This window comes from Gopherus flavomarginatus, chromosome 3, assembly GCF_025201925.1.
Source record: "Gopherus flavomarginatus isolate rGopFla2 chromosome 3, rGopFla2.mat.asm, whole genome shotgun sequence".
Classification (NCBI taxonomy): Eukaryota; Metazoa; Chordata; order Testudines; family Testudinidae; genus Gopherus; species Gopherus flavomarginatus.
Window position 1 is genome coordinate 214611668 of NC_066619.1, and position 17174 is coordinate 214628841.

At 41.2% G+C, this 17174-nt stretch overlaps 1 protein-coding gene and 1 long non-coding RNA gene across 5 annotated transcripts in view; one reads left to right on the forward strand and one right to left on the reverse strand.

The window, feature by feature from the left end:
• GALNTL6 (polypeptide N-acetylgalactosaminyltransferase like 6) overlaps nucleotides 1-17174 on the forward strand; it is a 980583-nt gene that overhangs the window by 432571 nt on the left and 530838 nt on the right. For all 4 annotated transcript variants that reach the window (XM_050945337.1, XM_050945338.1, XM_050945339.1 and 1 more), the window contains exon 4: nucleotides 10150-10288. In XM_050945337.1, coding sequence (XP_050801294.1) covers nucleotides 10150-10288 — 139 coding nt within the window. The remainder of the gene's footprint in view (nucleotides 1-10149; nucleotides 10289-17174) is intronic.
• Nucleotides 1-17174, reverse strand: part of LOC127047290 (uncharacterized) — a 500875-nt gene that overhangs the window by 374796 nt on the left and 108905 nt on the right. The window lies entirely within an intron of this gene.

Below are 17174 nucleotides of genomic sequence, written 5' to 3' on the forward strand. Positions count from 1 at the left end.
CCCTACAACAAAGGGCTTGTAATAGGCATTCTGCGTCATGGAAGGTTTGTACTAGCAATGAGCAAAGCTACTAAAAATATCCCCCCAAATATTTCAACATGGAGAGGAATTGGGGGAAGACCAAAGAGAGGGCCACTGCTGCTCTATACTATACGCTTATATCAAGTGTTGCCATTTTATCACAAATCTCTCAGTATCTGAGAATCTCAGCTTTCATGGTTCCTTAATAAATGAAGTTTCTAGCTCTGATGGTGGCAGAGGAAATCTTGAAAATGTGAACCCAAAAGGCTTGAAAACTGGAAAACAAATAAAACCTGTCAAAACTTGACTTTGAAAATGTGGGGTTATGTGGTGGAGCGGCTATGAAAGATTGGGCTAGGGCAGGCCAGAGTGGCTGTGCTGAGAGGCAGCCAATCAGGGAGGGCCTGTTAGCCAATCATTGTTGGGCAGGAGGTGGCCAATCAGGGCCAGGCTCAGCCCTATATAAAGGCTGCCCATGAGAGGAGCAAGAGTCTCTCCCAGACCTCCAACAGGGAAGGTCTGTCTCCTGAGCTAGGAGACCAGCACCTGAGATAGCACAGTGCTAGGCAGGTTTGGGGGAACTGAAGGGAACTCCAGCCTGCTACCTGCCAGGTTGTAGGCCCTGGGTCAAAGGGGAAGTGATCCAGGGAGAGCACACAGCAAGTGAGGAGAGAGGAGGAGGGCAGGGAGGCTGCCACTAGAGGGACCCTGGGTTGGGACCCAGAGTAGCAGGTGGGCCTGGGTCCCCCTCTTCCCCCTTATATTGCAACTGGCCATGGGAAGTGGCCATATTGGACTGCACCATACCCGTGAAAGAAGGGGTTAGACTTTGGGAGCAGCTGGCCACTGCGGCAGGTAAAAGACGGCTGTTAGGGCCCCCTCCACCTCCTCGAAGGGGGTGAGAACAGACTAGGGAGCACTGCCGGAGAGCAGTGTCCTGAAGGGGACACCACAAGCGGAAGGAAGCAACGCGGGTCCAGGCGCCAATGGAGGATGAGAGATGGACAGGACACCACCAGGAGAGGGCGTTCCCCATGGACTGAGCTAATTCCCAGAGCAACCAGCGGGAGGTGCTACGGGGTGAGTCCCAACCCCGTCACAGGTTGACAATGTTGTTTTACGCTAATTAGGGTGCCCAGCTAAACAGATGTCTTTATGTAGTGTTCTAGTGCCCCAAAATCACCACAAAGTATATGGGGAACAGAAGTTGTTGCTGTTTCAAACTATACATTGGAACAGAGCTACGGAGGCAAAGGACTAGGGAGGATCCCATCCCTTCTATCTTTACAGAGCTCTCCCGCTCAAAGTACAATAGTTCACACTTCTTTGGTAGAAGAGTGATTAGTCACCCTTTGTAACTGGTCTTTCAGGAAAGGTACAATGTCTTGTGAATGGTCTCTCTCTCTCCTAGTTGGAGGAAAACTTCAGAGGAAATAGTCTCCTTTAAAAAAGAAAACACCTGGCTTGAAAGAGAGCAAACAGTGGGATTATAAAGGACCTTAATTAGTGAAAAGGATGTGTGAGCAACAGCCTAGTTTAATTATACAAGCTGTTTGTTCTGGGATTTCCTCAGTAGTACTATCCAAATTGTGAATGATTTCAACCAAATAAAAACTGTTTGTTTGGGGTCTACTCAGAATATATGCTGAGAGATTTATACACATTGACCTCTACATAATGCCTTGTTGGACTGAAATATGACAGCATATAGTTATTTTTTATCATTCAGATCTAATATAAATCCACCGGTAGACTTTGGCTAGTGCTCTGTATTAGAGCTGGGTACTATATTCAATCAATGAGCAGCTTTTGTTATGATTACTCGTCTCACAGCTATTTTGTGAATTTCATGAAGATTCACATAGAATCATAACTTCAGGGATTTTGTGTCCAAATTAGCTTTAGGTATTTTGATAACTCTGTTTTAAAGAATAATTTTCCTTTTGAATAGAAATAATATGTTAACTGTGAATAACAAAACCTTAAAATGCATACTTAATTAAATGTCAGTAATCTCCAAACCTAAAAATCATTTATAGGCAAATTACAAATGAAGCCAAAGTAAATAATGAAAATACTTAGGACATCTCACATTTTTACTTGCAACATTAAGTATTTGGTGCCAATGCAAAGAGATTGAGCTGGCAACATTAACTGTTTTCACCATACGAAATATATTTTTCCCTTAAAGGTTCAAGAATTTCCCCTCTAAAAAATGGTTACAGCCTGTAAGTATCAGGAATGAGTGAGAAGTGAGAGATTTAGAGAAAGCTATGTGGCTCAAAAAGAGTAATTAACATGGGTTTTCTCACCCTTTGGGCCTGATTCAAAGCCAACAAGCCCACTGAAGTTAATGGAAAGAGTCCAGGTAAGTCTGTGTTGTGCGTGCTCACACAACCAAAGAAACACCACCACAACACTAGCAGCAGCAAGTCTCAGAACCAGGGTTAACTGACTTGGAGACACACTATGGAGTTAAAAATAACAGTGTAGATGTTGCTGCACGCATGGGAGCCTGGGCTCTAAAACCTGGTGAGGGAAGGGTCTCAGAGAGAATGAGTGCTGTGCGGATATCAAAAGGTCTGAGATGGACATATAAGAAACTGGTGGTGTACAATTTAATATAGAAGGCCCTGATCCTGCAAAAAACTATGCTTATGTTCATTAGGACTACTAGGGTAAAATTGGGGCACAGAAAGGGAGACCTAGGCCTGCCCACTTTGGCCAGCTCTGAGCAAAGACTCAGCAGCTGCCCTCTGCACTCCTAACCTTGCCTGACACAGAAGTGCAGGACAGCTGCACAGGAGATAACAGGCTGGAGAACAGCTGCCTGAGTTGTGCAGCTGTGGGCTGGGAGGGGAGGCCCTAGCACTTCCCCGAGTCCGCTGTCCTGGGCAGCCCAGATTTTGGCGCTTTCCATAAGAGGAAGAAGTGCTGGGGGCTCACTAGGTTGCATGGTACCTCCCACTGTGCTTTTCGCACTACACCTTCCATGACATTTGGAGCCCTGTCTTCGCACATTCCAGCACTATCTTCCCTGGATGCAGCCCTGCAAACCTGCCTGTGACAGGCTCTGCCCTCTGCAAGCCATGTGCCCAGCTAAGCTGTGCCTACAGGTAACTCTGTGCCCTACTGTCTTTACCCTAGGACAAGTGCCCAACTGCAGATGGCTCCTCTCCATGGGCCCCCTGCCTTCGAAAAATGTTGGTTGAACCGTTCTGTAAAATTAAACACATGCATAAGTGTTTACAAGATTAGGCCTAAAATTTAGAATCACTGGCATTGGATTTAAGGAATAACTTAAAGAAAAGTTTAGTGATATTACTGTGTGAAGAAATTCCTAGTGCAGTTTATTTGGAGGCTATCTTTACATTGTTAGCAAATTTATCTATCACTCGTATGAAAGCAGGGTCCTCTCTGTAGAATTATGGATACAAATACTAGAATTCTGTGGAACCAAAGGGAACTTTTCATGCATTTTGCCAACAGATCTTTGGTTTTAAATAAAGGTGTACAATCCTTTACTTTTCTCCTGATATAATAAGTATAAATTAAGTTTCCAGAAATATAAAACTTTCTTTTGAGTTGACAATACAGATGTGAAAGAAGCATTTGAAATAAATCAAGTTATATTCTTCTCTCAATGACAGGAGAGAAAAATCAGAATTTTTCATACTTTTCTGACAAGGACACCTTATCATACTTTGTGAATGTCTTGTAATGCCAAAGACAAAATATCCTTACCCCTTTAAAAAAAGGAATATAGAAAGATATGCCACACTACTCAAAGTATGAGGCAGTGTGGGATCAGGCCCACAAGGTTCAGAGGAGTGGTGAGCTAGACCTTAGATCATTTGTCTTTTTAAAGTCATAGATTGCTTTTTTCTTTTCTTGCTGCCTTGTCTACATTGTAGAGGAGTTTTTGTACTAGTCAAAGTTGTACTGCACAACTGTACAAGTGAGGGCAGCTGTTTACCTCATGCACATACTAAATAATGCAATGTAATGCAAGATAATTATAACATCCCTTGTAGGAAATATTTCTTTCCCACCGGTTGGTAGACATGATTATAGGGAACTTGCAGCCATTTAGTCAGGTATTCAACAGCCTGCCCTCTCGCCACCCCAGACTAAGAGTTACAGAAGTTGACAAATTATCTTGTATGCCTTTTGTAATTAAAGGTTACATTAAGGGGATACGAGTAATGACAACAGTTCCCCGGCCTCTACTAAAAACAAACTCCTTTTTCCTATACCTAATTTAGAGTGGCACTTAGGCTGAGCAGATAGCAAGTGTCAAAAATCAGGACAGGAGGTGGGGGGTAATAGGTGCCTATGTGAGAAAAATACCCCAAAATCAGGACATCTGGTCACCCTAGTGGCACTTCCTTACAGCTCCCTCTCTTCCTTGGCTGGTTCATTGAGGGGTTTCCCTCTTGTTTCAATCTACTCTAGCTGCTACTTCTTATTACATAATGATTGCCTTCACCCTTATATTTTTGTAATGATATTTATAACTAAAGAAGATGACACCAGAGCTGAGCAAAGAAAGGTAGTTTCACGGAAGAATTTAGATTTTTTTCAAAATTTTATTTCACTGTATTTCAGAACAAAAATGACACATTTCACAATTCTCCTTGAAGGGAAATGGAACCCTGGGTTTGGCATAGTCTGAACGATGGACTGCCCCAAAGCCAAGGGCCTGAGGAGCCCTGGGAACCTGGGTTCTTGAGGACCCATAAGCCTGGGAGGTTGGGTGCCAGAGCACTTTCCAGGGCTGGCAGACTGCCAAGGAGTTGTGAACCTGGAAGTCTTGGGAACCCAGGCTGCCAAGGAGCCACAAACTTGGGTGCCAGGACTTCCATGGCTTTCAGCTCCCTGGCAGCGGAGCAAAGCAGGTGATCTGGAAGGAAACCAGCCAAGATTCTAATGCAAAGTCATTGGAATTGAACAGCCTCCAATTAAACATTTCTAATCAGATGAAATGGCAAATTCTGACAACAAATATTCTGTCTGAATTTTTCCCACCAACTCGAAATGACACCATCATTTAAGTGTAAGCAATATCAAGGACATTAACGATGTTGAAACAAATATGAAAAGTTTTTGAAATGTTTAAGTTTTAATCTAAATTTGAAAACAAGACATAAAAACACACTTTAAAGTTAAGGCCCAGAAGTGGATCTTAATCTAAACTACCCCAGAACTTTGGGAAAATTCAGATTAGTTCTGATTTGGTTTTCAGTCCATTATATGCACTAGATCTGAATCATGATGTTTATATCAGCATACATATCTAGATCATAAATTTCCTTTAGAAGTGTGCAGGTGTGCGTTCTGGTTTGAGTCAATCTCTGCTATATTCTTATCATCATCCTTGTTGTCCTTGCCTTCTCCTTTTCCCATCCATCAGGGTTAGTGGCTCTTGTTTTTCAGCTCCAAACAATTTTAAGTGCGTCTTCAAGCTGACACAATACTACTTCGTGTCGTCTCAAACCATCCTTTCCTAGGTCTTCCTCGTGGTCTTTGCCCTGTGACTGCTAGTCCCTGTGCTCCCTGACCTGCATATTCCATATCTCATTGTCTCATGACCCTTTCATCTGAGTGGATACTCTCTCTGCTTTTCTGTGATCGGTGCTATCTGTATCAGGGCTCATAACATTTCATTGCATAGCCTATCAGCTCTCATCTTACTCAGCATCTACCTAAGCCTTCTCATTTCAGCAGTATGAAGTAGTTCTTCTCTCTTTGTTCTGACCCAGAGATCTTTTGGCCTAATCATGATCCTATACACTTTGTTCTTTAGGATACTTGGGAATTCTCTATAAGAATATTCCATCAACTCCCTCCATTTACACCAACCACTCTTCATTTGGCTCCTAACATTCACATCCATGTTCCCCTTATGGTTAAATACTGAAACAAGGTGTCAAAGTTCAGGGAAGCTGTATCTGTATTTCCCCTTAGTGGTCCAGGAAGGCACATACTGTCAGGCTTCTAGCCCCCTAGACTTTGCCTTCACAAGTGGAGAGCCACCTGTTTCTCCCTCCTAATCAGGTATTTCCATGCTCAGCAATTTCCTGACTTCCCAGCAGGCCTGCTTTGCTTCTCCCCTCAGAGACAGTAAACAGTGTCGTTGCCCCAGTTATCAGTTACCACAGTGTTCTTCCTAAACAAGCATATTTTATTCTTAAGGTAAAAGCACTACAGAGAAAACATTTAAAAACAATAAAAGAACCTGCACCCGTGCTAATAAGCTCACTAGAGATCACCCTCAACTCTATAAGGGCTCTAACTGGAGTCAGTTGTTCCAAGCCTTCCCTAAGGATTGGGGCTTTCCATAGGTCCTATCCATTTTCTTGATCCAAACAAAGGCCCAGAGTCAGTTTAAACTCAACCTATGTATTCAAAAATTCTTTGTCTGTTGGTTCCGAGAGAATCCAGTCTGAACCTTTGAAGAGACGATGAATAGGTAATGAGCCAGACAATGGCAAATATTTTGTAAGCATTCATACAATGGGTCCTCTCCCCAGTATGAAGTTTCAAAAGGCTGATAACTAGATCAAGTATATTAGCAAATCCCCTCCTCTAAGAGAAGTTACCTACAATTTCACCGTAACTTACAAACAATTACATTTTTAATACGACCCAAAGGAATTAAACTTAATTCAATACATTTGTCCCGGAAATTGTCATCTGTCAAATGAATTATTTAAAGTGTTGCATAGTCTTTATACCATCCAGTTTTACTGGCTTCTCATAGTCCCTCCCAATGAAGCATTGCATACATTGTCTTTTTGGCTAATTCATAAGCCAGTTTCTTCTAATGCAGCTCTGTATAGTTCTAGGTCCCTTTCCAGTTTATATTTATCTTCCTGCATGTCATCAGCAAAAAGCATGCTCCATGGAGCCTCTCTTCTAATATGCTGTGTCCCGGTGCTCATTTACAATCACATACAGGAATCACATATATGGGCTTCAGGCTGATCCTTCATGTAGACCTATCCTTTCTGTGAATGACTCACTGTAGTTGCAGCTGCTTCTCGCTAGGGTTGTGCTACCCTTGTACATGTTCATGATAGACTGAGTATGTGTCTCTGGCAGAGCACATGACTTCATGCTTTACTATAACAGTTATCTAGGAATCTTGTCTAAGTCTTCTTTAAATCCACCAAAACTAAATGCAATTCACTTTGTTTCTCCTGGTACTTCTTCAGCAATATTTGGGGAGCAGAAACTGTATCCATTGTTGACCAGATGGGCTGTCACTTACTCGATGCTTCAATTCCATCCAAAGTCTTTTCTTGATAATTCTTTTCAGGCAGCTAAAATAATTCTTAGCTTGATGGGTCATTAGTGACTACATTCTTGTACATCTCCTTTACGCTTGAAGATGGAGACCACTGTGCTCTTCCTCCACTCATCCAGCATTTTTCCAGTAATGTCAGGATCCTGAGCAAAGGTAGGCAGGACTATTATCAGGAGCTTGGGAGCTAGGAACTGAAGCCAAGTGTCAGAGAAAGTGTCTGAGTCAAGATGAGGGTCAGAACCAGAGACAGAGTTAAGAAGCAGGCTAAGGGTCAGTATCAGATACTGAGAATTCAGAACAGAGAAGCAAGGCAGTTGTGGCTACTAGCCAGAGATCCGTGTTGTTTCCTGGACAATTTCTGGTATGCTGCAAGGTCTTATAGAGGATCAGTGATTCAATCAGGGATCACTAAGGCAACTGTCAATCAGATTGCACAAGAAGTTAGCTTCCTGTGGTGTGTAACCTCTGTGGATTGTGGGTCATGGAGTGGCCAGGTTACAGCTGCCAGTAGGTTGAAATGTTGGTTGCCTGGCATCTCTGAGAGCCCAGGTTCAAGTTGTGCCGATCCTTACAAATATGGAGAGTTTGTCATTACCACCTGTCAAACCTTAGTCCCAGATTTGGACCTTAGCGTCCAAAATATGGGGGTTAGCATGAAAACCTCCAAGCTTAGTTACCAGCTTGGACCTGGTACTGCTGCCACCACCCAAAAAATTAGAGTGTTTTGGGGCACTCTGGTCCCCCCGAAAACCTTCCCTGGGGACCCCAAGACCCAAATCCCTTGAGTCTCACCACAAAGAGAAATAAACCTTTTCCCTTCTCCCCCCTCCAGGTGCTCCTGGAGAGATACACAGACACAAGCTCCGTGAATCTAAATAGAGGGACTCCCCCCTCCCCGTTCCCAGTCCTGGAGAACAGAATTACCAAGAGTTAATCTCTCTTTCCCCCCTCACCCAGAGGGTATGCAAAGTCAGGCGAATAAATCTAACACACACAGATCTCCCTCTGACTTCTTCCTCCCACCAATTCCCTGGTGAGTACAGACTCAATTTCCCTGAAGTTTCCCAGTAAAGAAAAACTCCAACAGGTCTTAAAAAGAAAGCTTTATATAAAAAGAAAGAAAAATACATAAAAATGGTCTCTCTGTATTAAGGTGACAAATACAGGGTCAATTGCTTAAAAGAATATTGAATGAACAGCCTTATTCAAACAGAATACAATTTAAAGCACTCCAGCAACTATATTCATGTAAATACAAAAAAAACATATAAATCCTATCTGATCTTTTTGTACTTACAACTGGAAAACAGAAGATTAGAAAGCAGGAAATAGAAATCACTCCTCATCTGAGAGAGCATACAGGCAGACAGAAAACAAAGAACTCAGACACAACCTTCCCTCCACCCAGAGTTGAAAAAATTCGGTTTCCTGATTGGTCCTCTGGTCAGGTGGTTCAGATTACTTCTTTCCAGGTGAAAGAGACATTAACCCTTAGCTATCTGTTTATGACACCACCATTCCCTCATGACCTAATACTTTATAAATTTCAACTGGCACACTGTTCAATCCCACTTCTTTCCTCCATCATGTGAGGTGGTTGCTTGCACATATTTCCGTCAACAGTTTCTTCACTTCCTCTTCATTGACCTGGTCTCATAAAAGCTCTGCTACCTCCTAATGGTTTTGCTGTCTTCCACCAGTACTCTTCCATTTTCGTCTTTAGAGATCCCAAGTCCTCTATGCTTCTGTGCCTAGTCTTGGTTACTTTATATGTTATCCCCCTCCCCTTCATTGGTAGTCCAGCATGTAAGGTTTTAAATGCCTGATCTTTAGTTTTCACAACAGCATTTTGCTGTTTTCCTTACCAGCTTGTATTCCACAAACTTTCCACCAGTCTTACTTTTTGCCATCACTTAAACCTTTCCTCTCTTTTCATTGCCTCATGCACCAAATCTCCTTCTCATTAAATTTCTTTCTTTTCATTTGGCCACAGGCAGCTTGTGCACTTTCTGTAATACATTTTGGATATCTTCCCCCAAAACTCATTGATATCTTGAAGTAATTGTCTTGGTCATTGCGCAGCTTCTATAGGATGTCATCCTTAAATCTCAGACTAACTTCTCTACCCATGCTTCTCTGCCATTTTATCCTTTGTTCAACAACTTTTCTTTTGTCCTCCACTAGATTTTTCATCCTTACATCCATTACAAGCAATCTATGTTGGGCTGCAATCTGCTCTGCTGAGGTTACTTTGCAGACTCTCCTGTTTGTTTAAATCTCTTCCTATTCTTAGGAAATAATTGATCTGAGACTTGTTGCTACTGCTCTTTATATAATTAAATATACTCCTCCCTCTATACAAAGTACATATTGGCAACAATGAGACCATGGGCTCTGGCTAATGCTAAGATATCCTTATCAGCTCCATTTCTGGTTCCAAAGCTTTGTCCTCTATCACAATCATCGTAGTCCTTATCATAGACACGTATTTTCCCACATGTCTATGAGATCTGCTCCAGTAATCAAGTGCTCAGCTTCAGCACTTCACTAATCACTTGCCCAATGCTATCTGGAATTCTTCATTCTCCTCTATTTTACAACCAGCCTGTGGTGTTTACCTACATACATTAAATATTTGTTCTCTGTTCAGTGCTATTCTTTCACCAGCCAGTCTCACTTCATTTGGAAGCCACTACCTTGTTCTTTAATATTCTGCTATGATTATTCCTGTTCCATTTGTTCTTGTCTGCTGTACCAAATTTGAACTTTCTCTATGATGTCAAATAATAGAGACTGGTAACTATTTCATTTTGTTACAGGGAAAGGTGAGCATGGAAAGCCATATCCTCTAACGGAGGATGACCGAGATGATTCTGCTTATAGGGAGAATGGCTTCAACATACTTGTTAGTAACAACATAGCCCTGGAACGATCACTGCCAGACATTAGACATCCAAAGTAAGTACATTATATTTGATCAAAGATTTCACTCTATGTATTCACTTGTGTCTTTCTGGTTAAGTATTTCCCAGCCTAACAGGAAATGTGACTTTTTAGCTATGGTGCTGTGTGATTTAAGTATTTTGTCTAGGTTGGCGAAAAGTAGATATAAAACTATTTGCTGCAGTTAAATGGGCAAGCAGTGCAATAGTTTGGCAGCCTTATGTTGAGAGGTTTTCGGTTTGTAGTTTTTATGAGGTTTTTGTTTGAATCTGATTTGATCTCACAATAAATACTGTAAGCTGGACCTGGGTGAATCCTGCAAACAATTTTAGTGAATATTAACTTGTATTTTTAAGCAAGCTTTCACTGTGTTTGCGCCCATATCCCATTTCCCTGAATATTCTACTTGTTTCATGGCAGAAATGGCTACAGAAACTATAAATTTTAAGTGAGGAGTGAATATTCTGAATATTCAGCAACTTATGCAGTTGATTATGTTCACTAGGAATCTGATTCTAATAGTTCTATTCTGTAAGTTTTAAAGCAAATAATGCAGAATATTCAGAGAGAGAAATTTGAACTCAAACACACATAATTGTGCTAGAAACCTGATTCTAATTGTTCCAGTCATCTAGCCAGGGAACAGAAATATACTCATATAACCAATCCAAATTAATCAAGACAATTCAAATTTCAAATGCTGACTCTTCACAACACATGGTTTACAATCTACATTACAAGGAATATTTGAAGAAAATAGTGAAACATTTAGAAAAATTAATAAACTTAAAATCAAAATCTTCTGATAATTTCTGATCAGAAAGAGGCAAGAATTTTTTTAATTGATCTAAAAAGCTTGCTCTAAAATAAATTTGCATATCTTTGAAATGATAATGCATCTGTACATTATTTTTCTAAATGATTCTCCAGGATTTCATTTTTGCTCAGAATGCTCTTTTATTTACAGAATGATTTTAACCTGAGTTATCAGGCAGTATTTTATTAGACAGAGATAAATGTCACACTATCATAGAGTCTCCTGCTGCTATTGTTAAATGAGAGTTTGAAGAATCTCAGCAAGTCTTTAGTGGGGAAAGGTGACAAGTCCCACCTACAGAAGTAATGATAGACTGCGGTAGGAAAAAGTTGATGCAACCAGCAACAGTTTAGGATACTATGTAAGAGGAAAAGTTCAGAACAAGAATGGATGACTAACTAAATAACTTTTAACCCTGTAGTGGTCTCTCACTCTCAGTGAGGAGGAAGGTCACTCCATCTCTCTTCATCAGGCAACAGTATTCTGACTTGGGCCTCACTGGTCAGGGCCGAGCCAAAAGCAAACTATAGCTTGCAGTCTACTGACTGGGGCAAGCAGTTAAATCTGGGGCTCTGGCCTGATCCTCAGGCAGAGCAACAAGCAGTTTAAGCGCTGAGCCTCCTGACTAGGGCTGACATTAATCAACAGTCTGGGCTCTGGTCCTCTGGGTTTAGCCTTAGCCAGGAGAGACTAGGCTTATATTTACAGTACAGACCTTACAGCAGCACAGCTATTCCCGCTGGAGAGAACTCTCCCGCCGGCATAATTAAACCACCCCCAACAAATGGCGGCAGTTATGTTGGTAGGAGACGCTCTCCTGCCGACATAGCACTGTCCACACCAGTGCTTTTGTCAATCAACTTACCTCAGTCAGGAGTGTGTGTGTTTTTTTTTCATACCCCTGACCGACAAAACGCAGACAGCAATCTACAATCTAGGGCTCTGGCCCTCTGGATGAGGCAAAGAAATAAACAGTCTTTAGACTCGAGCCTCTTGGCTTAGGAAGACAGTAGTCAACAGTCTGGAGCCCACAACCAACAATCTGGGTACAGGCTTTCAGATCAAGGGTGAATGTGCTGTCAATCCTCAAGTGTGGAGTAGCAGCAAAGGGGATAGGGAGACCTGGGCCCAGCTTACTCCACTAGATCCCAACCCAGGGCCCTATTACTTGTGGGTGGTCCTGCCACTGCGTCAGCGGGGAAACTGAAATCTGCAGCCTGGTTTCTCAGCAGCACAACCAGACCAAAGTCTTGTTATCCTGATCTACTTTCTGCCTCACTTAGTTTGTGTTGCTCCATCAAGCTGGGGCTCTCTCTCATCACCTCACCATTGGGCAGTGGCAACTTCAGCCACTCTTTGGGGTCCTCTGTCTCTTCACTCAGTAGGGCACTGGTCTGCTTCACTGCTGGGCCAGGGTCCCACAGAAGGCTCAGCTCTCTAGAAGAGACATCCATCTTCTTCTGTGGTGCAGCCACCACTGAGCTGCAAGACACACTTTATACTTGCTGACCTGCCCTGGTACTTCTGGTGAGGGTTTGGCTCCACCCATTAGCGGGAGGGTAGTCATCCCTCACTCTCAAGTTCAGAGGGAGTCCACTCTGCCTCACTACAACCCATAAAAGGCCCTATTCCCACTTTTTTGAAGTCACTTACCTCTGGCAAATTATTGGCTCACTTTTGGCTGGGTGGAAAGAAAATATCAGAAAAGTAAATAAATGTTTCCTTTTCATTAGAAAGTTTACCATTTACTATTAGTTCTGTGTAAGATGTGAGAAATAGTGTCCTATCCCTAATAAAATCTTTAAAACTGACCCACTCCTATACTTTCATGTATCACCTCTGACAGCTGCCAGTACATCATATATTATTTGTCTGATTGGCTTTGCATGTGTCCGAAAGATCATAAGCAACTTGTACCAGGGAACCTATCTTATTTAATTGCAAGGAACCTGTCATAAACAGATTGTTAAGGGTTAATGTCTCTTTTACCTATAAAGGGTTAACTAGCAGTAAACCTGGAACACCTGACCAGAGGACCAATCAAGAGACAAGATACTTTCAAATCTCGGTGGAGGGAAGCCTTTGTTTGTGCTTCTTGGGTTTTTTTTTCTGTGTGTTCTCTCTGGGTTCTGAGAGGGGCCAGACATGTAAGCAGATTCCTCCAATCTTTCTGAAAAAATCTCTTCTGTTCAAATTAGTAAGTACCAGTTAGAAAGGCGGTTTAGTCTTTTTTGTTTGTTTTCTTTATTTGCAAATGTGTATTTTGCTGGAAGGATTGTATTTGGGTTGGGGGGAGGACTCTCCCTAGTGTCTGTAAGCTGAAAGACCCTGTAACATTTTCTAACTTGATTTTACAGAGACAATTTTTACTTTTTCTTTCTTTTATTAAAAGCTTTTCTTTTTAAAAGACCTGATTAATTTTTCTCCTTGTTAAGGCTCACGGGAGTTGAGTCTAAACTCACCAGGGAGTGGTGGGGGGAAAGGAGGAGGGGAAGGCGAATTTCCCTTTGTTTTAGATTTTCGGAGCTTGAATCTGTCTCTCTCTCCAGGATAGCCTAGGGAGGGAAAGCCTGGGAGAGGACACAGTGGGGGAAGGGTTTATTTTCCCTTGTGTTAAAATTCAAGGAATTTGGATCTTGTTTCACCAGTAAGTTGGTGAAGCCTCTCCAGATGACCCAGGGAGGGAAAGTCTAAGAGGGGGAAGTGAGGGGGGATAGTCAGTTTCTCCTTGTTTTAAGATCCAGGGGGTCTGGGTCTTGGGGTCCCCTAGGAAGGTTTTGGGGGGACCAGAGTGTACCAAGCACTGCAAGTCCTGGTTGGTGGCAGCCCTATCAGATCTAAGCTAGTAATTAAGCTTAGAGGAATTCATGCTGGTACCCCATCTTTTGGACGCTAAGGTTCAGAGTGGGGGTTCATACCATGACAGAGCCAAACACATCAGTAGTGATAAATAATAATTAGATCTAGTAGAAACTTTCAAATGCTGATTTGTTTGACCAAAAGGGCACATTTTTCAACCAGCTCTCATAATAGTGACAAGTATAGTGAATGTGGGGGCAAACCAAAAAACCTAATTAAAAACTGAAATGTGTGTGATATTTTTTCTCACATCGTCTTCCACTCACAATTGCTAAAAATTTCCCCTTCATCCCTTTTTGATGGCAGCCTCAAACTCCCCCTCTGTTTTAGCTTTCTACTTCAGCTACCTCTTCAACATGGAATCATTTCTGGTTTTCATGCCAGGAAATCTTTACCTCAGTCTACTACTTTCCTTTCCCCTTACTCTTCTTTAGTAACTCTTACACCCACTGCAGGACAGACCAGCTCTGTCCTTACTTCACCACCACATGATGCATCAAACTCAAGGAAAATGGTCAGTCTTGAAGGTGTATAAACTCCTCAGGACTGATGTGCATCGTATGAGGTAATCATCTGTTTTGAAATTTTCAGAGAATTGAACTGAATTAATAACGCTGGATGGAAAATGGTGGGGGTGGGAGGTGAGGGGAAATCACAAAAACTGAGAATTTCTTTATAGCAACCTTGAAATTCAAAAACAAGGACACAGACTATATAAGTGCCAACACGATCAGGTAAATAAAGAATTTCAAAATGTACAGAGGAGGAATTAACCCAAAGAGAATTCCCAAAAGAATGTATTTTATTGTTTTTCTATATAAATACCATATTCTATGTATTTATTTTAAAAAGCAAGCAGTGTCCTTGTAGGACTGTATATTAATTTCCATATCCCAATGTTGATTTGCATAGGATTAATGCAAAGAATGAACCCTTTTTTTCCTAAACTGTATGTTTTAAATATTTTGTTTATGCCTTGTGGTTGGCCATATTATCCCCAGGTTTCCTGATATTATCTTCAGCAATTCCCACTGGCTAAGAATGTTTCCAATAAGATGGAATTTTAATACATAATTGCACATAATCAAAGTCCCATTAAACTGCATTGTTGGCATGATAAATATGCTCATAAAGGAACCTCCTGTCTCCAACAGAATATCGTAATTTGTGTTGGTGTTCAAAAGAGTGTGAATGGAAACAATGCAGAAAATCATTAGAGACAAAAGGAAGTTAAAGTGTCCATTTCTCCTGTTTTTGCCAGTATATCTGCTAGTAATTTTGTTTTTCACCCACTGCTAGTCACATGGGGCATGACATTTCTCAGAATCTCCCCAGAAGCAAGGCGTTGTCAGCAGTGACTTATTAGGAACCAGTCAGCACTATAGTGACTGATTTTTCTTTTTCTTAATAAGTGACTTTCACCCCAACTGCCTCATTTGGAAAACCACAATCCTCAGGCACCCAAATTATTCTCCTGTTCTGATTCAGTCATATTATTGTGCTATTCAGTGTAGCCCTGTATGATTGATTAAGCTTGGTAATAACTGTATGAATTGATTTGCAAAAGCAAACAAGGCTTAACTCTGACAGCCTTACTCATGTTATATAGTACCTTATTACACAAGTAATCCATTAGAAAACTGACTGCTCCAAATAGCTTAGTCTAAAGGAGAGAAATGATTTCCTGTGAAACTACTTGTGCAGTAAGATACCTGTGAATTGGAGTGGCAGAATCAGACACTCAGGCTCTAATGTCCACTGCTCAGGCCTTGATCCAAAGCTCACTGTAGTAAATGGGAAGATTTCCATTGACTTCAATGGTTCTTGAATCAGTCCGTGTGTGAGTTGTCTTCCCTTGTACTTTTAGATAATAAACAGGGAAGGAACTTGATAACTGGTACCAACATGTTGTTGTACAGCACAGTATATGTTTATAGTACTATACTCGTGATGATACATGATTATTAAAATAGAAGTCTTTTAACATGGAATGAGCTGATCTTTTAGAAATTTGAAAACTGTATTTCATCCCTATTGCCAGCTATTTTATTATATTTGAGGAATGTAAGTAATATGCTCGTTTACAAATAGATTTATTTTTGTAAACTAAAACTCTATGCCAAGTAAACATAGTGATTATACCCATTAATAAATTATATGCTACAATTTGAGAGCGATTATCCTAAATATATATACCATGTTGGCCTGTTTTGTCAGATCTCACAAATTAAGCAGATTTGGGTGTGGTCAGCAGGAGGGCTAGGAGATTAATGGAAGGCTTGTCTACACAGAGAAGTTTACTGACAGAACTATAGTAGTATAATTATGCCTCTATAGTTATAACTGTGCAGCTCCCTGTGTGTACAATCTTTTCTGGATTAGTTTGTACTGCTTTCAAAGTGATATTCTGGTCTTACTGGTTGAGCATAAATGTCTCCACACAGGGAGCTGCAAAATTATAACGATAGATACATCATTATAGAATATGATTATGCTGGTAAATGTTGTCTTGTAAACAAGCCCTAACTCTGTGTGTGGTGATAAGTGGTGATTAAATAGGTAGAACAGTGGCTGCTGTGCCAGTGACCCACTTTGTGCATGGGAGCACTGTTAACTTCAGAGCTATAAAAGCAAGGTCCTTGTGGAAATTCCTGAAGACTTCATTAGACGATGGCATCTGGTCTCTAGTGTTTTTATCAGGAATACCAACAGCAGACCTACAGACTCATTGCTCTGCTCCAAAGCCTAGCTGACAACTAGAAACTATTCAGCAAAAATACTACAAAAATATCTAATATTCACACTGTAAAGGCATTTTAATACCTGAAACATCAGACAGCTGTTTCTAGTGTCTGGCTCTTTCCTCTACATGGGCTAGAACTTCATTTCCAAGCCAATTTTGTTCTCACCTCTGTCTGAAAAGACTTATTATCTTCATGTTTTTGGAGAGGGTCAATGTGGTTTTCACCTCAGTCTGAAAAGACTCATTATCATTGTATTTACAGGTGGTGAGGAAAGGGTCAGTTTGTATCAGTGTAACAGCCATGATGGAATTGTCTTCACTTTTGTGCTTTTGGCAGGGATACTTCAAGAAATACACTTAAAATTAATTCTTTATTATTGCATTAATGGATAGTGAGCACTACAATTAAAGTTGAGAAGTGTTTTTCAGTTTCTCGTATTATCCCCAAAATGTTCCTTTCAAGCTGGTAATTTCCATCTTTG